Source organism: Myodes glareolus, chromosome 18, assembly GCF_982192425.1.
Source record: "Myodes glareolus chromosome 18, mMyoGla1.1, whole genome shotgun sequence".
Lineage (NCBI taxonomy): Eukaryota > Metazoa > Chordata > Mammalia > Rodentia > Cricetidae > Myodes > Myodes glareolus.
In genome coordinates this window covers 46095416-46122675 of record NC_142043.1, presented here as the reverse complement: position 1 = coordinate 46122675, position 27260 = coordinate 46095416, and the positions used below count along the sequence as shown (strand labels likewise).

At 51.3% G+C, this 27260-nt stretch overlaps 1 protein-coding gene across 3 annotated transcripts; it reads right to left on the bottom strand.

Moving 5' to 3' along the window:
* Positions 1-1770: 1770 nt before the first annotated feature.
* Positions 1771-23462, bottom strand: Dnajb12 (DnaJ heat shock protein family (Hsp40) member B12). 3 transcript variants are annotated; one of them, XM_048451738.3, is made up of 9 exons: positions 23238-23462; positions 11439-11622; positions 10263-10408; positions 8464-8649; positions 8298-8377; positions 6833-6942; positions 5374-5546; positions 4560-4710; positions 1771-3544 (listed from the first exon to the last, which is right to left on the bottom strand). In XM_048451738.3, exons 1-8 carry the CDS (start codon positions 23368-23370, stop codon positions 4589-4591), a joined length of 1134 nt encoding a protein of 377 aa, XP_048307695.3. In that variant the 5' UTR covers positions 23371-23462; the 3' UTR covers positions 1771-3544; positions 4560-4588. The 3 variants fall into 3 exon arrangements, with proteins under 3 accessions (XP_048307695.3, XP_048307694.3, XP_048307692.3); XM_048451737.3 differs by having other exon boundaries at positions 4613-4710; XM_048451735.3 differs by having other exon boundaries at positions 4566-4710; positions 23238-23461.
* Between the last annotated feature and the right edge of the window lie 3798 nt (positions 23463-27260).

The following is a 27260-nucleotide window of genomic DNA, read 5'->3' as shown; positions in this document are numbered from 1 at the left end:
CCAGACACTGTGTGAAGTGCTTTCTGGGAGCCAGCTCTTGCTCCACACAACTGCCCTGTGAGCCCGGTGTCTGCACCCTTCTCACGGTGTAGATGAGGATGCCAAGGCACAGGGAGGTTAAGTGACATGCCCAAGGTTACCTAGCCAGTGCCTAGGAAGCCAGACTTGGGCATGAGGCAGCTGGAGTCCACACCGACACTTCTATGCTGCTTCTGGGGTCAATCCCAACTGATGGGCATAGTCCTTTACAGGATGTGGATACCCATGTCATTTTGAGGCAAGACACCTGCTAGACTGGGCAGTTCAATCCAGTTGATGCGCATTTTCCAAGCATGGCTTCTCACCCTTATCTGTGTTCCTGGATTTACACTGACCACACTTGAAGACCGGGTTTGGCCTGGAGTAATGGTTCACGCCTAATCCTAGCACTCTGGAGGTGGAGGCAGGAGAATTAGGAGTTCAAGGGCTACATGAAACCTGTCTCAAAAAGAAAGTCAAAATCCTAAGAAGCCCCAGATACGTTACCCATAATTCCCAGCACCAGGGAAACACAGTCAGGCAGGAAGCCGACTGTTGCAAATTGAAAGCCAGCCTGATCTGCATAGTGAGTTTCATGGCAGCCAGGGCTATATAGTGATTCTATCTCATAAGACCCAAACCAAACCAAACCCACATGGACGTGTCAAACACAGTGATTTGGATCCAGTGACTGTCTGCACAATGATCATTTTGCTGGGCTTCCAAACAGGCAAACACACAATTCCCAGAAGCCCCTTGACACCTTCTGACAAATCTGTTTCCAGTTCTGGGAAATGGGCTGACTCCCTCTGCCTTACAGTGTGAGGCCTGAGAGGGAATTCTGAGCAGGTCCTGAACCAGTGTCAAATGTCGGTACGGTACTCTGCACACCTGCCCCAGACAGCCAGGTGATGTGATTGTCTGGCAGAGATTAGGCCAGGTGCCTGCCTGTTCCTTGTCCCTCGGAGCCCCTGTCCCTGGACCTGAACAGGGCGGATCTTGGAGATAGCGGGCAGGTCCCTGAGGCCCAGAAGGGCTTTTCTTGCCACCTGACAGTGGGAGGAGCAGACGGCTGAAAGCCTCTTTTCTGCTGCAGATGGACGATGTCCCACCCCTTCTGGCTCGCTGAGCTGTTTAGTTAGCAAGGGAGGGTGGGGGGTAGGAAGCTGGCTATCCCTTCTGCCAAGTGCAGCTAACAAGTGGCAGCTTGCAGGCCGGGGCAGGCTGTGGTGACCCTGCTCGGGGACAGCCAATGAGCTCCCGGGCTGCGGTGGCACCACCAGGCAGCCTGCCAGCCTTTGGCTGGCGTGCAAGCGGGAGGGGCCTGGGCCCGCCACTCAGGGCTAGAGGCCCTGTCTCCAGGAGGCCAGGCAGATCTGCGGCTCACTCACCCTTGGAGCCTGAGGCTGCCTCAGTGTTAGCTTTTCCCACCTCCCAGGGAGAGGAGACTGTGGGAGAGAAGATGGTAAACCAGAGGATGGCAAGACTCACTTGGGAATTTCCCGCATGTCCCAGATCAGGAGTGGACTCCAGTCCAGTCCAGTGACAGGAAAAACAGAAGGTGTAAAGGGGTGATGGGCAGGTCCCCAGCTAGGATTGATGTCTGGGGCACCTTGTTCTTCAGCCCCACAGTCATCTGGGCTCCATATCCTTTGTCGGCAGCTCCTGGGGAGCACGCTGGATGGTGTCCATAGCAACTGGTGCGAGCTCTATGCCTCAATCTCCTGCTCAATGCATACCCACTACTGCCAATGACATAATAAACATATATTTATAGATGTACAATATCAGAACTCTAATTCAAGAAATACAGCTTCTCAGGGGATCCTTTAGGATCTATGTTCTTATTGCACATGGCTCAGCCCCTCTAGGGACAGGTACCAGGACCAGACAGTTGGGGTGGTGGAGGCAGAGCACCAGGACCACTGTGCGTGGGGTACTCTGGTCCGCGCCCAGTTCTCATCATCTCTCCGGGCCAGGGTGGCCACCTCATTGCAGGGTGGGACCTTGTTTTAAAAAGAAACCAGATTTGACATTCCTAACCAAACTTCCTTTACCAGCAAGAATCCTATTTGTTAGGGGTTGAATTAAAGAGAGAGACCCTGGGGGGACAGATGCCACCTCTGGGCTGGCAGCTTGGGGAAGTAAGGCTTTGGAAGACGGGGGTGCAACACCACATCCACCGCCACAGGAAAACTGAGGAATGGCGGTTCCCAAAGGCCCATTATAACCATGGGGGTAGACTAAACTCCCTCCTGCCCCTCGCAGCAATGGTTGTTTTGAGAAAATTCCGCATCTGAAGGGGAAAGCCATTCTGGTTGTCATGGACTCTTCATCCAGTGACTGAAGGTCTGGTAGAGTCCTCCGTGGAAGTAAAGACAGGCGCCCATAGGCAACGGGCTCTTCTTCACAAGCTGGGCTGCACCTGGGTCCTGGCTCAACTCCCGTATGAAGAGCCTTCGGGAGTTCTCGGTGCACAAGTTAGGGAAAACCTGTTGGCAATGGTGGAGCTGTGCCCGTGGCACCTGTAAGGCAAACCCACCTGGGGACTTGGGTGGGGAAGAGGTATGGGTACGGGGACTGGCTGCAGGGCTCCTGGGCACCAGGGCCGAGAGTCCACCTGAGGCTGGCCCAGGAGGAGGCAGCAGGAGGAGCTGGCCTCGCGCCAGTGGGCCATCTGGGGTCTCTGCCATGGCCCAATACTGACCACCTATCTATCTCCAGGGGTACCTTTCTCTGCCCCCAGCCTGCTCCCCCTACCTTAACCTTACGCCTGGTGACCTTTGGAAGTTTCCTACGGATTTATACCACCATGATTACTGCTGCCATCAAAGTCAGGCTGGGGCTAAGGGTGACTGACGCTAAGAGCATCTGACTTGACTTTCCGTGTGCGGTCGGCTACGACTACTGTTTAACTTTTGAAAACCAGGCTGCCTTCTTACTTAAACAGACCCCAGTTCCTAAAATATGGAAGAAATCAACTAGACATCTTAACCCAATCCCTGCACAGTTAAAAAAGACTTTATATATATATATATCTTTATATATGTCTATTTACATATAAATAGATATATATACATACATATGCATTTCTAAATTACATTCTCTGGAATTCTCTCCTCTCTATTCCTTGGCCCATGCCTCTGCCTGGCTTCTCCTGTAAGGTGACGGGTGCTGCTCCTGGGAGGGGGAGGAGAGACAGTGGGGAGTCCCCTCCCCCAGTCCTTCCCCACAGACATTTGCTGCAAGTTTTACATTCTACTTTCGTTGCCATGGTTTCTGTATCCTAGGAGCCGGCGATGTGGAGCTTCTTGCCAGCCTGGGAGGGGAGGAAGCAGCCCTGCAGCAGGCTTTCTTTCTTTCTGTCAGTCCTAAGAGCTTTCTGCAGTCACTGCTGAGAGAGGGCAGCTGGGCGGTGTTCGGCCTCTAGTTCCACTTTTTTTCCTGTGTATGTCTTTCCTTAAATATATAGTCCATCACCTTGGCTCAGTGTGTGTCACCAAAAATTCTCCAGGGATTTCATAGTCTGGGGAAAAGAGGGAGACAGTTAGGTGAGCAGTTGTAGCGGGACCTCCAGCTCAGCCCCACGTGCAAGCAGCTGGCCCTGCCCAAGCCCTGTGCGGTGTGATGAGCTGCCCCAGAGCTGACATTAGCTAGCGAGTGGCCTTGGAGCTGTCTGCAGCTGGCTCTGTGTGAGGGGACACAGAGGAGGGGTAGGCAGGGCACCTATGCAAAGAACTAGCTCTGCCCACACTCTGCTGGGCTTGAGCCAGGCTACCCACTCCGGGCACTGGGAACTGAGCCCAAAGCCCACTTGCCGGAGAAGGGGTGGAGGGGGTGGGGTGCCCATTAATAGCAACTTTCACTTTTCCCCACCCTCCTGTGCTCAGTGGCTGCTTCTGACCCTGAACTTATGACCTTTTGTTCCCTTCTTCTAGACCACAGGAGAGATGCTGGGTGGGGCCGGATGCTCGTGGCTCCCAGGTGCAGAGCCCTGGAGTGAGGGCCTCAGATACCCCCAGAGAGGGAGTGGTCTGGGGCCCACAGCCCTCTCCTGCCTGCAGATGGGATGGTTCATCTGGCTCCATTTCCTCCTGCCTGGAAGGAGAGGGAGATGGGCTTCCGGCCACTAACTCCCATGGATTTCCCTGTTTTCAGTGACCCAGTACTAAGTGACGGCACAGGCAATAAAAAGTTAGACTTGGAAAAGGGACGAGGTGTCTTGATTATTGGAGTAGGTAAAGGAACCACAAGGGCCCCACTCTGCCTTTTGGGTACCCCTGTCCTGGAACCATGAGGAGGGTTAAGGCAGAACAGGGTTCATTGGGCAGGGTGACTGGAGGGCTGCCACAGGCCTCAGTTTTCCAAAGTGTCCAGAGCCTCTGGAGGAGGCTGGAAGTGTCAGGGTGTGAAGAGTCTCTGCCATCGTTACCAGGTTTCCTTCCTCCCTCCCTTCCTCCCTCTCTCTCCCCACTTTCTCTGCTCATGACCAAGGCCAAGGCTGCCAGGAATTGCAGCGAAGAAGCAGTCCTGGCTCATACTTGGACCTGGGTGCTCTGCTGGCCCAGAACTATCCATGCAGGGAGGCCTGCACCTCTGACAGTCGACTGCAGCTTGGGGTGCCCATCTTCTGTGCTCTATGGTACATGTCTGTATCACCAAAGTAGCGGGCCCGGTACAGCAAGCCTTCCTCTGCAAAGAAACGGGGCAAAGTCAGCATTCCAAGACCTCCGGGGGTTTACCTGCCTGAGCCCATGGTGAAACAGAAAGAGAGGACCAGGAGCTGGGGCAGGGCCGGCCTCCCGGCAGGTCAGAACCTGAAGAAGAAGAGACTGAGCTCCCCCTTGGGAAGAGAGGTGACAGAGGCACTCTCCCACAGAACACGAGGAGGCTAGCCAAGGAGAGGACCTATGGTCCTTGTCACACAGTCCTAGCGTCCCACAGATAGACAGGGACATACATGATCAATGCATGGCCAAGGGTTTCCAATCTGTCTCCTGCACACTCACCTCTAGCAACTACAACCAGGCACCAGTGACCCATGATGACCTCAATGAAGTCATCAATTGGCCCTGGGCTTACAGCCCCAGTGGAACCCAGGAGTGGAGTTCAAGTCTTGGCAGTAAGGTGGCTGGCACAGGACAATGCCAGGTGCTGGGAGCACTTGAGCCGGGTTTTCCTGTTCTCAGGCACGGTTCCTGGATCCCCTTTCCAGCTATCACCAGTGCTGCTACTTCCACCTCCCATGCTTGAGAACACAGACGAGTATCCACAGGTACACACTTGCGTGCGCGCGCACACACACACAGAGACATGTACACATGCACGAGGACATGCACACGCATGTGCACTCACTCTGCTGCTTTTCCTTCCAGCAGTTGTTCCGGAGGTTGGCGATATAATCATCTTCCACATTCCGTTCCACGGTTTTGAGGCTGGAGCCCGTGTATTCTTCGGAAAAGGTGTCTGCCACATAGTACGTGACGCTCAGGTGGTCAGTGACTCGCTTGTGGACATGGCCCACCGACCTGACCAGAAACACAGCAGGCACAAAGTGGGCAGCTGGAAGGGTGATGGCCTGGTGGCAGGAGGTACCACACAGGCCACAGGAGCAGCTGGCTCCCCAAGATGAAGGTCTGCAGCGAAGGTGGCGTGCCCTCTACCGCACCTTTAGGTGCTCTGCCAAGAACTGGGGCATGTGGGAGAAACCCTGAGGAGAGGTCTGGGAAGCTGCTCTTGGCAAGGGTGTGGGCTCTGCCTTCCCAGTCTCTAAGCTCAGGGATGTCCAGGGCCTGCCTGGAGTTCTGAGTCCCAGGTTGAAAAGAGAGAACAGAGCTGTGTCTCTGTCTCTAAATGGTGTGTGTGAGCATAGGTAAGGAGCTCATATTCAACACAAGAGAAACCAAAAAGGAACAAAATGTCAGAAGAAGCTGTAGCCACAGGGTCTGCGGGCAGCAAGAGAAGCCTTGACTTGACACCCACCAGGGGCCACTGCTCCAGGGAGGCAGCCCTAGCATGCTGCATTCTTTATCTGTCTCCTGCTGCTGGAGAAGGGTTGAGGCTGGCTCCAGGCAAGCTGTATTGCTGAAGGAGCAGAGGCCAACTCTGCCCCCTGGTGGCTGAGGGAGCCTGCCAGGGCCTCGGCAGTGGGCGGGCCAAGGGATCAGAGCTAAGGGCTTGAGGCAGAAGCTGAGAACCCCCTGCTCCTGGCACTAGGAAAAGACAGGCATTGACACCTTTGAGTGTCAGCTCACTCACTCAAGCTAACCACTGGCTGTTGAGAGCGCATAGCCACTCAACAGACGTTGCTGAGCACGTCCAATGAGCGAGGCATCTCACACGTGTTACTCACTAATTCCTCCAAGTAGATGGATGCTATTGTTTCCATTTTACAGATGAGGGAACCAAGGTTACATGACTCACCTGGGGTCACAGCTCTCAATGCAGAACCAGGATGTAAGCCACCCCCTCTGTAGGACTAAACCCCTGTTTTTTCTTAGGGCTGCAGACAGACTGTAAGAGTAGAGGCCCTCTCAGGGTCAGCAAAGGTGGGGACCGTGGTGGGAAGCCATGTTTATAAAATCATGCAGGACAGTGTGTCGCCTCGAGGAGGGGCCCGGAACTTCTTTGGTGTTTTCTGAGGGGTCATGAGCCTCAAAAGTCTAAGGGGCTCGGCTCAGACAGTGTGCTTCTCGACCTAAGTCAGCTTTCTCTGCTCTGCGTGGATCCCTGCTAGATCATGGTGGGAAGGTGGAGCTCTGGTGGGGACCGAGTTCCCCTACGGTGCAGGGCTGGCGCAGGGACGTGTACTCACGGTCTCGGGCTCAGGCTGTACGGTGGGCTGGATACCATGAGCTGGCTGAGCGCTGACACCAGGATGAGAATGAGGATGGGCATCAGCTGGACAAACACTCCTAGCCCGCCCTGGAGGAAGGACAGCTGACAGTCAGAGCTCCCTGGCGGCGTAACAGCACCTGTGATGCCCTCCCTCCCTTCCCTCCCGAAGTCCTCTCCCAGGACAGAAGATCCTCCACATGGCAGCTTTTCCAGAAAAAGACAAAGCAAGCAGTGGCGAGCACATGGTGTGCGCAGATAGTCAAGAAAGAACAACCGCCAGTGAGTGTAAGTGGCTGGAAGGGAGGCAGGCCGGAGAGACAGACCTTCACAGTCCATATCAAATATACCGCCGAGAGAAAAGCAGCTAATTAAAGGGTTGGGATGCAGTCTGTGGTATGGAGCGTTTCTAGCACAAATAAGGCCTTGAGTTTGATTTGTAGAACAAAAACAAGACAACTAAAAATAAATTCATTATATAAAAATCGTGATTTTAAAACCTCTTTTGTATGTTAGATATAAAGACATGCCTATAATCCTAACACTTGGGAGGCAGAGACAGGTGAATGGCTGAAAGTTGGCGTCCCAGACCAGTCATGGTTACATAGCAAAATTCTGTCTCAACCAGAAGCAGAACTGGGCATGGTGGCACTCAGCAGAGGTAGGCGGATCTCTGAGTTCCAGACGAGCAGTCTGCATAGCAAGTTCTAGGCCAGCCAGAGTGACATGACACACTGAGACTCTATCTCAAAAAACAAAACTAAAACCAAACCAAGAACAAGCCCACCCCCAATGAAACAGATAAGTTAGGCATGGTGCCTCAGACTTAATCCCAGGTTTTGGAAGGTGGAGGTGGGAATATCAAGAGTTCAAGGTTGCTTTCAACTGCAGGGGAAGTCCAAGGAGAGAGGGGGAAAGAGAGGAGGAGGGGAGAAGAGAGGGAGGAAGGGAGGGAGGGGTGGGGGAGCGCGAGGGAGAATGGGGGAGGGATGGAGAGAGAGAGAAAGGTGAGGGAGAATGAGGGGAGAGAGCAAACAAGCATGTGTCCCTCTGTTTAATGCTATTCACTTGCTGACGGCAGTGTTTGGGTCTCAGCCAGCTGCCCGTGTTGATCTGTGGCATGCCAAATGTGTCTGAAACACTGCCTAGTTATAAAGCTTCTACTCACTTTCTAGAAGGCTGAGCACCCACGCAGGCCTTTTGGTTCTCTCATGACGTTTGCTCAGAAAATGTTACCTCGGCCTTAAGAACAAACGGACTCACAAAAATTCCGTCCTATCGACCCCAATAGAAGCCAAGCTATTATGCAACAGGAGTGTGGCTCCCTCTGGTGTCCCTTGGCAGAATGGCACTGGGATGGCAGAAAAATGGCTCCTTGGCTTCAGAGTGTATTAAGAGGATGAAGAATCCCTTCTACAGGGCTACCCCCCTGGTGTGCCACTCACATCACCCTGGTTCTCTCTGCGGTCCTGCCTCTGCTGGTAGGTGTATCGCATTCGGCCATTGCTGTAGACGTGGACGTTACCTGCAAGGTGGAAGTCCTGAGTCAGGGGCTACCGCTTCCAGACCCCACTGTCACCCCCAGCGCGAGCTAGCGGCTTGCGGACTTACTGGAAGGAAAGCCGCCACCAAAGAACATATTAAAGAGGTCTTCAGGGGAGATGTCGGCTTCAAAGCCTCGGTGGAAGTCCCCGTGGCTGTGGCCGTGCCGAGCAGCCTGGCTCTTGTCGTCACCAAACTGGTCGTACTGTTTCCTTTTCTCTGGGTTGCTGAGTACGGCATATGCTGTGCCGATGGCTGGAAGGGGTGAAAGGATCAGGCCTTAGACGGCTGGGTGCGGGTGGGGCCCCGATATAGCCAAGAACTTGCTTCCTTCAGGTCTCGGGGAGTGGGGACTTAGGGGCAGAGACAACTAGACTGTTGAGCAAACATTGGGGAGCAGGTGATCAGGAGTACCCCTAAGCAAGTCTGTAGTTTGGGCTGTGAGGAGCATTAACACTCAAGCTCCCTTTATCATTCATTCATTCATTCATTCAGGGTCCCTACTACATCACCTAGACTGCCAGAATGGTCCAGGAACTTGTTAAGTGCCCCCCAACTCTTTACTCTCTTGCCTCTGTGTTGGGGCTGGAGGCATGACCTACACACCTGTTCCAGGTGTGTCCGGTTCAAGTACTTTCACACTACACACTCTCACCTGTGGAGTGCCTGAGACAGGGTAATACAATCCTGCAGTCAGAGTGTGACCCAAAATAGCAGACACATGAGGCCCTCTGTTGTAAACAGAGGAGCAGCAGGGCTGCTGGGAAGGGACAACCCTCTGCTTTCTGCTGGAGACTCCTGTGTGTCTGGTAATGTGGCCAGGATGAGTCTGCTCTCCCCAAGGCCCAGGCCCCTGCTGCTGTTTTCTGCTTGGCACTGGGGTGTCCTCGCCAGCGCTCTCAGGCCAGAAGGTCAGCACCTCCCAGAGCCTGCTTCCCCTCCGCTCGCCCAACTCACAGCAGTGGGCTACAGACTCATTTCAGAGCTTGCAGCCCAGCGCAGGAGGACGGAATCCTCCTTTCCCATCTGACAAGGCAGAATCACTGTCTCAGGCTTCCTACTCAACTACAGCTCTGACCCAGTCCTACACAACAAGGCTCAGCCACCACACTATTCCCCGAAGGGGACAGTACCCAGGGACCAAGAAAATGCAAGGCCCTGCAACACAGGGCTGGCACAGAGGCATGGAAGCAGTGCACATGCGTGCCGGGGAGGGGCAAAGATGAAACTCCAGGTGCATAAAGGATGGCTTACGGCTTTGGACAGAGGTGACACACCCATTCCAAAGACCAATGGGCTCTGGGGTCAGAAGACGCTCTGTCCCCAGTGCAGGCCCAGGACAGGTTGTGGGACGTGACATGGACAAGTGTCCTGAAGAAGTCCTCCATTACGGGGTGCCCTGCACCTCAGGACAGGGAAGCTGCTGCTAGATGCGTGGGTCAGGAGTCTGCTCCTGCCCCTGGTGCTGTGTGACTCTGGAGAAGCCACCAGAACTCTTCGTGGCTCCTCCACTGGAACCCAGAAAATGAAGGGGAGGCAGGGCTGGCACTGTGTGAAACTCTGCAGCCTATGTGGCTAGAGGTGGCTACTGGAACCTTCTCAGGGAACGGTTCTGGGATTGTAATCACACCTGAGGCGACTTTCTTCCCCCACCCCCATGTCTTGGGAACGCTACCTTGGTCCTGTATTATAAGACAGGAGATAAAAAACACCAGAATGCCTGGGTATGGTGGTATACACCTTAAACCCCAGCACTTCGGAGGCTGAGGCAGAAGGATGGCTGCGAGTGCCAGGCCAGCCCAATCTACATAGGAAGACAAACAAGCAAACTAACAAACAACCCCCCAAATACCCCAGAGCTGGCTCACCTTTGAAGGCTTCGGTGGCACCAGGCGCATGGTTCTTGTCTGGATGGAACTTGAGGGCCAGTTTGCGGTAGGCCTTCTTCAGGTCCTCGTCTGAGGCACTTCTGCTCACCCCTAGGATCTCGTAGTAATCTTTACACTGCTTGACCCTGGAACAGGGGAAGAGCGTGACAGGGAGCCTGAGGTGAGGTGTGGGAACAGGCAGTGTGCGACACACAGCTCAGGGCAGGTGTGGGGGACCAGAGCCAGGTCAGCTTTCTGACTCGAGGGGCAAGGGTGCCACAGGGAGTTCTTGGCATCGGGACCTGGGCAGGGCTTGCTGGAAACACCATAAATACACTTAGGACTTGACAGGGGCAGCTGCTGTCTTTGGCCAGGTGAGCATCCATTGCCTCCGGTGGCTCCCTTGCTGGAAGCTGCTTTGGAAGGACCATGAGTGCCCACCAGCCAGGGGTAGGTACGTCTTGCTGACAGCAATGGCAGGTGTCTGCTCATCCCAAGCACAGGACCCTGAGGAAATGCTGCTTCTGTTGCCAACATGCCCCTCCCTGGGTCTTTGCGGGGGGCACCCTCATTGACATTCTCTAGGAGTCTGCTTCTCTTAGCTATAGCTGGTGGATACACATGGTTTAACCGCCTGGATAGGACAAACCACTTGGTCACACTTACTCACACTCAGCTTGCCTGCCAGAAGTTGTGAACTTGACCTCAGAAGGTTTCTGAGGTTAGCTGGTGGGAGGAGGAGGGTCGGGAGGGCTAGTCCTGAGCGGTCCTGGCTGGTGGTGTCAGGCCCAGGAGAGCTTCACTCTGCAGGGCTGCCCGCCTTGGTGGCATAGCTCTGCCTTCGCCTCCTGCCCACAGGCTCTGGTCTAAAAAGGCCTTTGTTGGGGTTGGGGGTGGGGGTAGAATCTGGAGGGCAAGATGGCGATGTCTTTGTGTGACACACAGAACTGTGGGAGGCCTAGGGCTGGTGGCCAAGGGCAGAGGAACACATTGGTCAGCAATGTCTCCAGTCTGGATTGTCAACAGCTATGGTGGTGGGTGCGCAGTGAGGTCCTGGCTCCCACCATGTGGGAAATGAAGCCAGACCTCTATCTCCTAAGACTCTTGCAGGTCACAGGATGAAGAGAGGAAGGCTTCCCTGGCCCTCCCCAGTCCCCACCACCCCATGGCCTCTACCTTTTCACAGCTGCCACTTGCTCTGAGGTGTAGCCCTTGGTGCTCTCTCCTCCTCCTCCGGCCTCGCCATTGGCTGAGGGGGTTTCGGTCCCGCCTGCCTTCCTGTGGGTGGTGTGGGATGTGTCTGTGGATTGGGGTTGATCACCGGCAGACTGTGCCTTCTGATTGAGGGACTGGATCAGATCTGTGAAGGAAAAAGAAGCCACTGAGGGGTCACTTGGCAGGTCTGTCCTGTTGAGCCTGACTCCTCTGTCCACTCATCACCCTTCCAGCAAGCCACTGCCCTCCTGACATGGGCCTGTTCTTTTAGGGGCCCCAGTTCTCCAGAATAGGAATATTAAAGATTTTAAAATATTAGCAATATTAAACTTATTAACAGATTCGTGTAAATGAAGTAATCACTTTCCTTATTTTCAGATATTTTGCTTACATACGCATTTTCTTTCTTTCTTTCTTTCTTTCTTTCTTTCTTTCTTTCTTTCTTTCTTTCTTTCTTCTTTTTTCTTTTTTTGTTTTTCAAGACAGGGTTTCTCTGTGACTTTTGGAGCCTGTCCTGGAACTAGTGCTTGTAGACCAGGCTGGCCTTGAACTCACAGAGATCCTCCTGCCTCTGCCTCCCGAGTGCTGGGATTAAAGGCGAGTGCCACCACCACCCGGCTTATTTTCTTTCTTAATAAGTTAAACAAACAAACAAATAACAAAAACCAACAAAAAAGAGGAGCAGGTGTGGTGGTGTACACCTTTAATCCCAATACTGTGAGGCAAAGGAAGGAGCAAGGGGGTCTCTCAGAGTTTAAGGCTAGGCTGGTGAACGTGGTGAATTTTAGGCCCACCAGGTCCACAGTAAGACTCCACTAAAACAAACAAACAAACAAACAAACAAACATCAATCCAAAGAAACCCCACATTCATATCCTATAACAAGAGGCCTGGGTGAGACTGGCTCAGAAGAAAGACGAGCCCACAGCCAACCCTACCTGAACTAGACCCCAGAGCCCAGAAGGGAGGAGGACCAACTCCTGCAGGCTGGCCTCTCATTTCCTCATGCAAATCCCATACACACACAGAGAAAGAAAGAGTGAGAGACAGCCAGCCATCCAGAAGAGGAGGAGAGGAGAGCAAGCGCAGTGGGGCGTGGGAGCATACACTCTGAGTTCCAGGCCAGCTAGAGATACACAGTAAGACCCTGTCTGAAACAAACAAATAGATAAAATGGAAAAAATAAAAGCACATTCAAGATCGACTAATGAACCCAGCAGTATTTAATCTAGAATTCAGTTACTTTTACTGTTTTGTTGTTGTTGTTTGTTTTTAGACAGGATCTTGCTATGTTGTCCAGGCTGGTCTCAAATTTCACCGCCCTCCTGCCTCAGCTTCCCAAGTGCTGCTGTGCCAACTTGATGCCACCCTGGTATTTCTTTCAATGTGCTTGTTTGCTTTACTAGGCTTTGTGTTCTTTTAGGAATCGTTCTTTGACTGCTGGAACTGGGATCCGCACGCCCTCCCTCGCCCAGCACTGTGTCACACTCTATGACACTCTGTCCTCAGCGCTACTTCCTGCTGTGTTTTCTCTTTTATGCAGTTCTTTAAAATGCTTTAATAGTGCCGGGCAGTGGTGGTGCACAACTTTAATCCCAGCACTTGGGAGGCAGAGGCAGGCGGATCTTTGTGAGTTCGAGGCCAGCCTGGTCTACAGAGAGAGTCCCAGGACAGCCAGGGCTGTTACACAGAGAAACCCTGTCGAGAAAAACAAAAAACAAAACAAAACAAAAGAATATTAAATCTGAGGCAGGGTAGTGGTGGCTCATGCTTTTAATCCCAGTACTTGGGAGGCAGATCTATGAGTTCGAGGCCAGCCTGGTCTGGTCTACAGAGTGAGTTCCAGGACAGTCAGGGCTATCCAGAAAAACAACAGACAAACAAACCAAACAACAACAAAACAAAACAAAAAAACCCACTTTAATAGTAGATGAATATTATTTATGCAAAGCTAACACTAAGTCCAAATGGTTGCTTATTTACACAGGGCATCAGAATTATAAGCTGTTCAATATTCCTAATTTAGATTTAATAGTAGTAATTCCTTTTAACTGAAAACAGTAGTTTTTCTGTCATTATGGTAAAATAGAAAATTCACCATCTTAACTTAACCCTTTGTGTGTAGGCCGAGGTCACCCAGGGACGCCTTCCGCAGTTCCTCTCCACACCATTTTTGAGGTAGGGTTTTTCCCTGAACCTGGGGCTTTCTGACTTGGCTAACTGGTTGGTCAGAGGACTACCCCCCTTCCTGTGCTGGGGTGAAAGGTGAGTACAACCCAGCCTAGGCTTGGTTAGTTGTTGGGGGCCTGGATTCAGGTCCTCATTCTTTTTGTTTTCTTTCTTTCTCTCTCTCTCTCCCTTTCTTTTCTTCCTTCCTTCCTTTTTTTTTTTTTTTCTGAGACAGGGTTTCTCTGTGTAGCCCTGGCTGTCCTGGAACTCACTCTGTAGACCAGGCTGGCCTCAACTTTACAGAGATCTGTCTGCCTGTCTCTGCCCCCCAAGTGCTGGGATTCAAGGCATGCGCTATTGAGCCCAGTTTCGGTCTTCATTCTTCTGTGGCCAGCACTTTACAGACTTAGTACCTCCCCTCCAGCTCTCAATCTTACCCACTAAGGGCAGAATTCTAGGACACGGGTGATTTTATTTTTTGGACATTTTGTAGCCTAGGCTGGCCTTGAACTTCTTATACAGCTAAGAACAACCTTGGATATATTGATACTCCACTTCTGCCTTCTAAGAGACTGACAGCCTGAGCTACCTCCCTTGGATCCATTTCCAATCACCTTTATTCTCTGCAGTCCTGAGGACCAAACATGGCCTCATGCATGCTGAGCAAGCACCCTGCCACAGAGCAACACCCCAGCACTCACACTCTCTCTTTCTCTAAGTCTCATTTTTTAATGTGTGTTGATGCTTTGCTTACACGGATGCCTGTGCACCACATGCACGCCTGGAGTCTAGAGAAGACAGAAGGGGGCATCAAACCCCTGAGACTGGAGTTGCAGAATGTTGTGAGCCATGTGGGTGCTGGCCATCAAACCTGGTCCTTGCTTTGTAGACCAGCCTAGCCTTGGACTCTTAGAGATCTGCCTGCCTCTGCCTCCTGTGTGCTGGGATTAAAGGTTTACTCAGCCAGTGCTCTTAACTGCTGAGCCTGCTCTCCAGTCTGTCCACAGCAGTATGTTTAACAGACGTCCTCTGCCGGGTGGGAGAGGGCACCATCTTCTGCGGGCGTGGGAGTGTTAGCAGTCTGTTTGATTTAGCGGGACTGGTTGGGAAGGTTAATTCCTGGGGCCTTTGCTTAGAGTGATGAGGAATGGGGAAGTGAACCTGTCCCAGGAGACCAGAGCTGGAGACTCAGGAAAATTCCTGTGTGCTCATTTCTATAGTCGGGTCTCTTTGTGGTACTAGGGATGGGAACTAGGATATGGACCACAGCCGCTGTGGAATAACTCTTCTGTACACTGTGTGAATATATGTCACTATGATTGGTTAATAAACAAGCTGACTGGCCAATAGCTGAACAGGAGAAAATTAGGCAGGAAAGCCAAACAAAATGCTGGGAAGAAGAAGGGCGGAGTCTGGAGTGGAGTCAGCCGCAGAGGGAGCAGGAGATGAACATGCCATGCTAATAAAGGTACCACCACATAGCAGAGCATAAATAAGAAATATGGGTTAACTTAAAATGTAAAAACTAGTTAGTAATAAGCCTGAGCTATTAGCTGAGCATTTATAAGTAATATTATTAAGTCTCTGAATGGTTATTTGGGAGCTGGCGGTGGGAGAGAAATGTCTTGACTACAGACCATGATAGGCAAATGTTCTACCATGTAGCTAGTCCCTTGGCCCTACTGTTATATTTTATTTATTTATCTAGGCAGGGTCTAATGTAGGCCAGACGACCATCCAACTCTCTATGCAGCTGTGGATAAACTTCCTGCTTCCACTTCCTAAGTGCTGGGATTACAGGTGTGTGCCACCAAGTCCCAATTATTACTGCTTAGACATATTTATTTGCTTTCAGGTGTACAGGTGCTTTGCCTGTACATGTCTGTGTACCATGTGCATTTCTGGTACCCACAGATCCTCTGGGACTGGAGTTATAGACAGCTGTGAGCCACCATGTGGTTCTAGGAATTGAACCTGGGTCCTCCCCAAGAGCAGCCAATGTTCTTAACTGCTGAGTTACCTCTCCAGTCGTATACTTCTTAAACAGCTGGCCATGTCAAATCATGTCAAATCTACTTCAGTGGGGTCTATATGAGATGTCACCCTAAAATGGGATCATGGTGATTCAAATCCAAGCTTTTGGTTCCTTCTGACTCAGCATCCCCAAACCCTAGAAAATGCCAAGTCATTGGAGGTTACAGAGCCCAGGCTAAGAATCCCAAAACTCTTGACAGGCCCCTGGGAAAATATGTACTGAGATTCTTGCTGGGATCCAGGATACCTTGGGCCAGGGAAAAATGATGGCACAACTCAGACCAGAGTTCTTCCTGGTCTCAGGAGCGACAGCATGGCACCTTATACCTCGGTCATACCCAAGGCTGGCTGGGCACTGGGCTCTGGAGGACCACTGCCCCCAGCCATGACGGTCTCAGTGCAGAAAACTTGCTCCATCTCACTGGGATTGGGCAATTCAAACAGAGAAGCTGACAGCAGAAATTATGGCACAAAGGGAATGGAGGCTTTGACTGACCTCAAGGCAGTACATGGAGAAGCATTAGCAGCTGGGCATAGTGGTGCACACTTGTAATCCCAGCCACACACACATACACACCCTGCTGGGTTTTTGAGACAGGTTTCCTCTGTGTAGTCCTGACTGTCTTGGAACTTGGTGGTAGACCAGGCTGGCCATGAACTCAGAGATTTGCCTGCTTTTGCAGTCCAAGTGCTGGGATTAAAGGTGTGTACCACCACCACCTGTCCATAATCCTAGTTCCTGGATGCTGAAGCAGGAGGATTTTGAATTGGAAGTTAGCCTAGGCTACATAGAGAGTTTGGGCCACGGGGTAGGACACTGTCGCAAACAATATTAGGAGCAATCATCTTTCTTCTTTCCAGATTTGGAGGCAGTATTGTGCTATATAGTCGAGGTTGGCCCCTCAAATTATGACCCTCCCAAATAATGAGATCACAGGTGTATGCCAAGGCAGCTGACATGCAATGGCCATTTCTGTTACCTGCTACTGAGTGTTCAGTGTGTGTGAGGCCAGCACCACCACATGGTCTATAAAAATTAACTCACTTAATCATCACAGCAGCCTCAGAAGGGAGGTGGCACCACCCACTGCCACTCCCCTCAGGGAGAAGGTGCTGTGGCAGAGGTGCACAGGTCCCCACTTGTTAACTCTGTGGCTATCCCTGGCTGTGACTCTGGAGGGAGGCACTTCAGATGTTATGTTCACAGAGGCCAGATTCAATGTGCAACTCTGCCCCTTACCAGCATAGCAGTATGACCCTGGCTGATCCGGGACACTTATTGGCAGCTCGGTTTCCTCAGAGTGACGGCATCAGGAGGAAACAAGCTAACATACGCATGTAGTCTGGAGACTGGCAAGGGATCAGGGTCAAAATATCACAACCTGCGTGACCAACGGCCAGAGGAGCAGCTGGCTGGGGAGGGAGGAAGGCTGTGGGTTGGGGCCAGGGGTGGCTTAGGTGGCTCAGGTCAAGAGCAGTGCCACGAGACACCAGGCATGATGCAGGCAAAGATAAAATGGGGCTGGTCCTCAAGGCAGAGGGAGGAGCTGGCTCCCTGTGGGTTTGAACCACGGGGTGGGGCCTGTTTTGATCTCTCTAGAAGTTGTCTGTGGTCCAGGCTCAGCCAGCAGCGCATGTCCCAGGGGCAATCTCACTAGGATCCAACCAACAGCTGCGTAAGTACTCCTCAGAAAGGACTCTGAGGCTCTCTAGGCAGTTCTGTGGGTCAGTCGTTCTCACTGCCCTTCACTGCACAATCAAAAGGGAGTGGGTATACACTCGGGATCACCCAGAAGGCTCCCAGAGTGAGTTGAAAACGCAAGACTTCTGGTTGCTGGCAAGCTGGTCCCGCCACTGGTCTGAAGGCCTCCAACAGGTCCGCAGCATGTGATAAGTCTCATCCTGACTCATCAGTGCATCCCCTGTGACACAGTGGCTGGTAGACAATGTGCAATGACACAAAAGAGTTAGTTGGGTAACAGGCCTTAGTTCTGGGTGGGCCTAGGACACCAGTGAACCATGGAGGAGTGGGTGGGCCTGGGACATCAGCGAACCACAGAGGTGCAAACCATGGTCTGGTACTTGGGATGGGAGGCATGAAGACCGCTAAAGTCCAGGGGATTGACACCAGCCTCGGCACCACGGTGGGATGCTGTTGTTTCAACAAAAAAAAAAAGGGGGGGAGGGGAATAAAAGCCAATCAAAGAGCCCTGTATGGTGGCTCAAACCTTTAATCCTAGCACTTGGGAGGCAGAAGCAAGCAGATCTTTGTGAGTTTGAGTCTAGTCTGGCCTAAAAAGCAAGTTCCAGGACAGCGAGGGCTACACAGAAAGACCCTGACTCAAAAACAAAACCCCAAACAGAATGGCAGGAAATCAGTAAGAAAAGGCCACAGGGGCCAGGCGGTGGTGGCGCACGCCTTTAATCCCAGCACTCAGGAGGCAGAGGCTGGCGGATCTCTGTGAGTTCGAGGCCAGCCTGGTCTACAAGATCTAGTTCCAGGACAGGCTCTAAAGCCACAGTGAAACCCTGTCTCGAAAAACCATTAAAAAAAAGAAAAAGAAAAAGAAAAGGCCACAGAGTAACTGAGGGACTAGTGGAAGATTTACAGCTGCCAAGACCTCCTGCCTCACACTAGGCGGAGACTTGGATAAATTAATGCAGCTTCTCTAGGCATTTTCCTCCTAAGAGCTGTGTGAGAAGGTGGACAGGGCTTAGCATGTGACTAGCAATTGTCACGAACTTGTTCCTGCCACTTTTATTGTTGGGCAAGGAAAGAGCTCACTCTGGGTACAAAGCCTGGGGCCTCTGACATTCATCGGAGAGCACATGCCTGCACATGCCACCATAGCTAATTCTTCAGTAGAGACTTGACCCCTGTCTCTGGTTGCTTGGAGGAGCAGATGAAATTCAATAAAATACAGAGACTGGAAGGACTGGGGAATCACACGGGGACTGACCTAAATGGACAACTCCATTCTGTATCTTACTGGTGTTAGAGGTCTCGCTCCCACTGACCCTAAAGGCCCAAATCCCCTGGTGATCAAGCCTCCCCTCCTCTCCCAGGACCATGCCAGGTTGGCCTTTGACTCTGCCCAGACCCCACAGTGAGTCACTTCATAGAAACTTGGGTAATATGAGCTGTAGGTACCTAATCTAGCCAACTCTCCCATTGGAAACTGAGTTTGGAAACTCAGTTTCTCTGGAAACTGAGGCTTAATTATATTCTCAAGACATTCCTGCAAAATGTGCTATCTTCTAATTTCTCTGGGACAGAGGCTCACTATGTAGTCCAAGCTGACCTGGACTAAAAGCTCCTCTGTCTCCTGTTGGCCTCCCGGGGCTGTGATTACAGATGTACGCTGCCATGTCCCCAGCAGGCCCAGCAGGTCAACAGAAGACGGGTTAAACATCCCAGTAAAAAAGTTGGACACGGTGATGCACGCCTTTAATCCTAGCACTGGGAGGCAGAGGCAGCCAGATTTCTTTGGGTTTCAGGTCAGCCTGGTCTACAAAGTGAGTTCCAGTTCCAGGGCAGCCTTTTGAATGAGACCTTTTTAAAAAACAAAACGCCCAGAAAAAGACAATGACTGCATCGCTTCTGCTGTGGCCTCCCAGCAGTCCTGTTCCTGCCCCACGGTGCGGTTGTCCAATTGCGGTGTCTCCCTGTCCCCCATAGCAGGAGTTGCAAGCCCCCTCTTCTCCTCTCCATGGTGAAAGCAAACACAGGAGGGCCTTCAACTCTTGTTCGAGCCCCTTAGCTGACCCCTCCCTTCACCCGCCCTTTACCTCCCGGAGATTGGAGACTTTGGCCCTCCATCCTTTCCCCGACAACTCCACGTCTCCATGGCTACTGCCTCTGTTGTCTCCCAGGACTACTCCTCTGCTGAGGCTCCGTCTAACTTGCACTGGCTAAGGGCAGGTGTGATGCTTGACTGTCCGCCAGGCAATGGCATCTCCATGTTCCCTGCTTTCCCAGGTGACCTAAGCTGTGCCCATTTTCAAGGACAGTCAACAAACTGGTGACAACAGTATTTCACACGGGACCTGGTCTTTCCTCCCGGGCTCGAGACTGGTGGCTCCCCAAGAACGTTCCACCTGCACTTCCCATTCTGCCCACCTCTTCCCATCTAGTCTTTTTGGCTTGGGCCTTTCAAAGTCACAAAAGTTGACCTCAATTCCCCAGCATCCATCCATCGTATCCCGCCATTATCACAGGATGGCTTTCATCTTTGCATTCCTCCTTACGTCACTGTGTCCTAACCTATTTGGGGCCAGCAGCCTTCTGATCAATCTTTTAGGCTATCTCATTCTCTCTCTCCTTCCCCTTTTCTAGCTCTTTTTTTTTTGAGACAGAGTCTCACTATGACACAGTCCGGGCTGGCCTCAAACAATCTACTGTCTTCATCTCTTCACTGCTGGGATACAGGCACGCACCATCATACCTGGCCTCATGCTTTTTCTTTAAGAACAGCATCCTTTCCTCCCTTTTTGGTCTCTTCTAGCCCAGGCTGGCTTTGTTATCTGGAACTCTAGCTTCCAAGTGTACGCATAGGTATGAGGGACTCGGCTGCCTCTCCAGACGAAGGAAACCTCTCTAGTTCCCTCTATACAGAACAGAGGGAAAACCCTTGGTCTAGCAGGAAAGGAGCCCCAGTCTGGCCCCATTCCACTTCCTAAATTGAACCCTCTATATAAATTCCCATTTCACTTGCCTCTAAATCTCCCTATATACAATCCCTTGCCCAAACCTTTTCAAACTTCCAGCCTCCAGGTCTTCTCCTAGGATGTCTTTCCCGCTCCTCCCAAGAAAATAATGTTTGAATGTTCCCTGATTTCTTTCTTTCTCCTTCAAGACAGGGTTTCTCTGTGTAGCCCTGGCTGTCCTGGAATTTACTATCGAGACCAGGCTGGCCTCAAACTCAGATCCGCCTGCCTCTGTCTCCTGGGTGCTAGGATTAAAGACTTGTGCCACCCGCCCAGCTATGATTGTTGCCTCATTTCATACAGCCTGCAGCCCTTCCCTCTGTGAGATAACATTATTTATGTGCCCTTGTTACAGCTCTCAACACCTTATAATATAATGGTCGGGAGATTATCCTCCACGCCCTCCCATCCCCCAAGGCTGTGAACTCACATTTGGTAGGGACTGGACTTTTTCATAACTACCCTGCGTCCTCAGCATCTAAACAACCGTGGCTATTTTTCTGTTCAATCACTGTTATCACCAGCCCTGCAATCTCTTTTTCTCTGGAAGCTTGCTCCTTTCGGATCCTGCCAATCCTGCTGAACCACCTGGCATTAAGCAGTGAACTTTGCAGGTCAAACAAAACAGATTCTCAATATCAGATACCTTTTTCTTTTCTTAGCCCAGATGCCCTCAAACTTGCAGCAATTCTCTTGCCTAAGCCTCCTGAGCTCAGGGATCACAGGCACGGGCCACCATACCGGTCATAACCTCTTGCACTGAATAAACACTTGGAATGAACTATCTAAAACATTGAATGTAGACAATCACCTAATACTTTTTAACCAACATTTCCCTAACCCAGGCCTAAACTATTATATCCTGGTCAGTTCAGTGCAAGGCTTTTATCAGTTTATGCATACAAGGCGTGTATTCTGTCCAGCAAAGACATAACAAATATCCAACAGGTGGGCCTGCAAGATGGCTTAGCCGATGAAGATGTTCACTGCCAAGTCCACCTACCCGAGTTCGAGCCCTGGGAACCACAAGATGGAAGGACACAACGGACTCTGACTTCAATAAGTTATTTCTGATCACCACAAGAACGAGTGAAAAGGCACACAAACAGCAAGCCCTGGAAGGAAACCCTGTCCAAGTTCCTGAACTAGCACAGGCGGCTTCTGCCATGCCCTTCAGGTCCTATTTCATCAGTTTTCTTAACTGCTCTTTACTCCCAGCAGCAATCAGCTGGAATTCTGACAGTCTGCACCCCACCCCATGCTCCCCACTTAGAAAGAGGGAACTCTCCCAAAGGGGAGCACCTTGAGCAGTCTTGGAAAATATGGACTGAAACCCTCTCCTAGAGGAGGCAAACAGGCCAAAGATCAACCTGCAGAGTCAGGAGGGAGGAAAGTTCAGGAATCCGGATGCTTCGCCTGCCAGCACTCCTCTTTTTCCATTTCCAAACGCGGGCAGGGAAGGTGAGGGGCAGGCTTTCGCTTTTCACCTCACTTTATTAAACATCTATGAGGTCTGGGGCTTTGCAATTCTTAGCTATGTCCTGTCCCGAGCCCCTTATTGCTGAGATATTTCTCACCTACAGAAGATATAGGGATAGTGGCTCTGTCTTCCTGGACAAGATCGGGTGACAAGACAGCTAGGGAAGGACCTTCTACCCTAAAAAGCTCTGTGGGTATTCTTGTATCTGCGTTATCTGCTCCAACTCCCTTGCAGATAAACAAACTCAGTTAAGAAATGTCACTTGGCAGTAGCCGTGATGAGTCGTGGGTCTCTTAATTCTGAACGCCTACTATGTCAATTTACTAAGTCCACTGGCACAAACCCTGTGGTCTTTTCTCCTTTCCGGATGGTATTACAATTGTCTTTGGGAACTTAGATCACAGACACAAAAAAGGAAGGGACAGCCGGGAGGTAGTGGCCCACACCTTTAATCCCAGCGCTGGGGAGGCTGTGGGAGGCGTATTTCTCTAAGTTCGAGGCCAGCCTGGTCTACAAAGCGAGCTCTAGGACAGTCAGAGCTGTTACACAGAAGAACTCTGTCTCGAAAAACCAAAATAATAATGCTACCGCTACTACTAATTATAATAATAATGAGACTACCAGGTAAAGTGAGGTGACCGGTAGCAGAGACAAGCTCACTATTCCCTCCTTGGTTTGAGAGATCTCAGTCCTAGGCTACTGAGCTGCCTGGCACTTAGCAGCCGTAGCAGTCCATATGACCCACCCCCCATGTCTGCTGGGGGCGAAGGTGGGATGGGGCGTTTGAGCCTGGGCTCTTCGACAATTCATCCACCCCGAAACTCGGCGTTCAAGAGACCGCAGGAGGTACTCCGAGGTGGAGTGGCTTATTTCGCGAAGGGTTCTCTGATTCGCGCGAATGAAGAACCGAAGGTGCCTTTCTAGGAATTCCCTCCATGTCTAGAATCCATTCTCCCTCAGAATAGTTATGTTTATTTTCCTGAACTATAATATTTCCCAGGCCGGCCACTGGCCCTGGGCCATCGAACAGCCCCCTGGGAAAAGTAGTTCGCTTTCCCTTTCACGTGAGTTCACTTCGCCTGGTCTCCCAGTGTGTCTCCTTCCTAAAAACCTCATATTCCAGAGGGTTCCACAAGCACTGGGGAGATTTGAGAGCCAGGCCTTCGGAGGTCTCCAAGGGTCCAGTGGCCCACAGAGGCTCGAGACCGCGGAACTACGAATCCCAGCAGCGCCCGCGCGCACAAGTGCGCAGGCGTAGCCGCGCCTCACCGCCCCTCCCCCCCTCCGCCAACTGCTCCCGTCGGTCCGTTCCCGTGTTCCCCCCATCCGTGCTAATGTCCCCCTCTGTCCCTGCGGCTCCTCCCACTTACCGCTGGCTCGCGGCGTCGGGTACAGCCGCTGCGCCTTCTCCAGGAAGCGCAGCGCCCGCTCGGGCTGGTTGCTCTGGATGGCCTTGAGGGCGATGCTGATACAGCGCTCGGCTTCATCCTTGTTGGATTCCATGGCGGAACCCGAGCGCGGAACCAGGGAGGGGGAGGCCGGGCGAGCGAAGGGCTGCGCCAGCCGCCGGCGCGTCGCGGGGCAGGCCGGCGCGGAAGGATGACACAAGCCTCCGCCCCTCCTTCCCGGGATTTGTGTGAGGGTTGAACTCGGGCGGGAAGCCCTACCGTATGTCTCCTAAGAAAGGGGCGTTGGTTCGGAGGCGCTGACACGCGCGGGATCTCCAGAGCGCAAAGTCTCAAGTTGAGCGTGCGCTCGCGTTCTTGGTGGGAGCCTTTGGCGTTCCAGTCCCAGACTGGTTATCGAACAGATGTTTACCGAATACCAACTGAGATCAGACGCTCTTGGTGGATGTGGCAGTGGGGTCACTCATAGAACTTTCGTGAGTGGAGAGAAATCCAGTAAACGAACATATTCGGATAGTGACACAGTCAAGGAAAATAGCGAAAAAAGTAGGGAGATCGGGGGTGGGGGTACTGCTTAAAATAGCTTAATATATCAGAAGCTCATTTTACAAAATTCTCGAGAAAGAGGAACACGTGACTGTCTGAAGGAAGGGTGGTTCGAGTGGAAGGAGCAGCAAAAATGTTGAGGCTCCGAACGGGGATTTTCGGGGCGAGTTATTGGGGATTGAGGAGGAGTTTATAGGAGTCCCTTACAGAGTGGAGCCAGACAGGATGCTGCTCAGCCCGACCTCCCACTCCACTGACAGCAGCTTCGTGAGGGTTGTCTATGACTTTCACCTGGCCAAATCCTCTGGTTATTTCTTAGCCCTTACATTATGGTAAGAAACTACAATAAGCCCCATCAAAGTTAATCTTTTTTTCTTTTGCTTGCCTTCCTTCCTTCCTTCCTCCCTCCCTCCCTCCCTCCCTCCCTCCTTCCTTCCTTCCTTCCTTCCTTCCTTCAGTCCTGGCTGTTCTGGAACTCACTCTGTAGGCCAGGTTGACCTTGAACTCACAGAGATCCACCTGCCTCTGCCTCCCTAACGCTGTGATTAAAAGCTTGCATCATTACCTCTGGGCTAAAGATTATGTATGTATGTATTATGTATCTATCTATCAATCAATATGTATATATGTGTGTGTCTGTCATACACACACACACACACACGAAGTCAAGGTCTCACTATGTAGTGTTGGCTGGACTGGAACTTGCTCTGTAGACCAGGCTGTCCTAATTATCCTTTTGTTCGGCTTTCCACATCTGACTACATTCTGGATATATTTTAAAACAGTTTTTTTTTCTGTTTTTTTTTCTATAGACGACTTCTGGCCAATCACAATATTCTTGGACTGAATAATTAGACAGAATTTCTGTTGTTACACCTAGCCCGTTATGTACCACAAGGAGGAAGAGAGACAACACTTATTGTTTCTAAATATTTTCATAATTTATCACCTAAGGGGTCACTGATGGACCAGGGCTGCAGGACAAGGACTCGGAAGCCTTGTTTCTCCTGTTAGCCCTGAGTAGGGGCAGAAGCAGGGTTTACCAGCACAAAAATCACAAACATTTGTTGCCAAGTTACAGTTACAACAATTTTCATCAATGGGGGCTGGAGAGATGACTCAGCGCTTAAGAACACTGACTGCTCTTCCAGAGGTCCTGAGTTCAATACTCAGCAAGCACATGGTGGCTCGCAACCCTCTGTAATGAGATCTGATAATCTCTTCTGGCCTGCAGGCACACATGTAGACAGAACACTGTATACTAAATAAATAAATACAAATAAAGTTAAAAAAAGAAACAATTTCCACCAATCAGGAATCAAAGAATTGTGTTCCATCATTGTCCACCAACATACAATGCAAGCTTTTCAGTCCAACCAACCAAATTTATTTGTCCCTTCTGTTGTTCCATGTTTCTAGAGAACTAAAGATGCATAAAGACCATTTCTATGGTTTAGGGAGAAGATGGGTCAGTCACTGGAAAGTTCTCAGCTCCTCTAGGGCTTGGGAACCTGAACTTTATTTCACCCTGCAGGTAAAATGGAGTCTGAAGTCAAAATGGCAGTACTCAGGTCAAGGTGCTTTTGCCTGCTACCTTCACTGTGTACCTGAGCTGGAGAAATAGGGAAGTCTGTGAAAGGAGTGGTTTGCTAGGAAGAATATTAGACATTTATTCAGGGCAGATGTTTTGGTGATGTGAATGACAATTAGGTTGTGCAAGCGAAGAGCATAGGGAAGTGGGAGAGCTGAGGGCTGAACTCTGACCAGGCTTAGCAGGTGCCTGACCCTGACTTGACTCCCTAACAATGCTCCTCCTTACACACACACACACACACACACACACACACACACACACACACACACGAAATAGACGTAGACACTTTTTTTTCTGACAAAATTTCTCTGTCCTGGAACTTCTTTTGTAGACTGTAGACCGGGCTGGTCTGGAACTCACAGAGATCAGCCTGCCTGGGATTAAAGGTGTGCGCCGCTACCACCAGGCTTGGATGTGAATGCTTTTTAAAGCAAGCTATGGAACTAGATACACCAAGGTGTGAGTGCCGAGGAGAGAGGAATTGGATCATGGAGCCCTCCTTCACCTAGTTTTTAGGAGGTTGGGGGGAGAGGAGACTCTAAGAAAGGAGAAGGTACTGAAGTGTGTTCTGAGGGAAGAAAATGAGTTACTCCGAGGCCAAGTGAAGTGAATGTTTCAGGGGGAGGAAGGGAGGGTTCAAACTACCAAACTTACGTTGAGGCCAAGCAATAGACAGCCTGGGAAACGATGGTGGTATGAAAGACTGCGATTGCTGTGAGGTAATTGCTTCAAGTGTGTCCTCAAGGAGCTCTGTGTGGTTCTAGCATCATTTTGGAATAGATGCAAAGAGAGGAAATAATTAAATAATTAGACACAAGATATGGGGACTGGGGGCACAGGGGCACTTGCATTATTTTTTTTCCCCTTCGAGACAGGTTTCTCTGTAGCTTTGGAACCTGTCCTGGAACTAGTTTTTGTAGACCAGGCTGGCCTTGAAATCACAGAGATCCGCCTGCCTCTGCCTCCCGAGTGCTGGGATTAAAGGCGTGCGCCACCACCGCCCAGACACATGCGCACATTAGTTTTAGAGGCAGCCTAGCAGGCATGGAGGCAGAGGTGTTGGGAACTTCTCTTTCAGGTGTTTTCTCAGTTCTCTAAAGAACAAGGCTGTGTTTCCCGGAGTCCCCTTTGCAGAGTAAACTCTCCTGATCCTGTAATGAAGAAATCAGTGTTCCTTTCACAAGATAGCCCTGCATTTGAATAGACTGACAGGTTCCTAATGTGCCAATGGACGGGGAGCTTTCAAACAGCCCTTCCCAAGGTCTGGTGACCACCTTCCATCTCCTAAGTGTCTGAGTTCTCTTCTTTCCTTTCGTGAGCATCAGGAGCCCCCTCTCCTGATGACCATAGGGGCTTCAGTCTGTGAAAAGAGTGCTTACTTAACTTGGGGGGGAGGGGGAACCTGCTCTTTCCATGTGTTAAGGACCAGGCTGCGACCGGCCAGCCCTCCCTCTTCTGCGTACGGAATGACAGTCTTATTTAAAAGCCCAGTCCAGAGTCAGTTGTTCTGACTGACAGGTTGGCAGGGTATCTGTTCCTGTTCCCTTGCTGTGAAGAGCGACCACGGCAGCTCTTAGAAGAGAAAGCATTTGATTGCAGTCTTAGGGTTTCGGAGGCTTAGTTGTGCTCATCCTGCAGGGAGCATGGTGGCAGGCGGGCAGCTTTGGTGCTGGAGAAGGAGTTAAGAGCTACATTCCGACCCTGGGGGTGGGGCAGAGAGAGACAGACACAGAGAGAGACAGGGACAGGGATAGAGAGAGACGGAGGTTGGGCCTGGCAGAGGCTTTTGAAATCTCAAAGTCTACCCCAGTGACACACTACCTCTAACAAATCCACACCTCCTAAGC

Bases quoted from the DNA above. Each gene is read 5' to 3' on its own strand.
- Dnajb12 (XM_048451737.3), bottom strand. From the start codon at position 23,370: ATGGAATCCAACAAGGATGAAGCCGAGCGCTGTATCAGCATCGCCCTC. The intron at 11,623-23,237 runs GTAAGTGGGAGG...TTTCCTTCACAG, and splicing joins CCCGACGCCGCGAGCCAGCG to ATCTGATCCAGTCCCTCAAT. The intron at 4,711-5,373 runs GTGAGTGCACAT...GTTTCTTTGCAG, and splicing joins CTGGAAGGAAAAGCAGCAGA to AGGAAGGCTTGCTGTACCGG.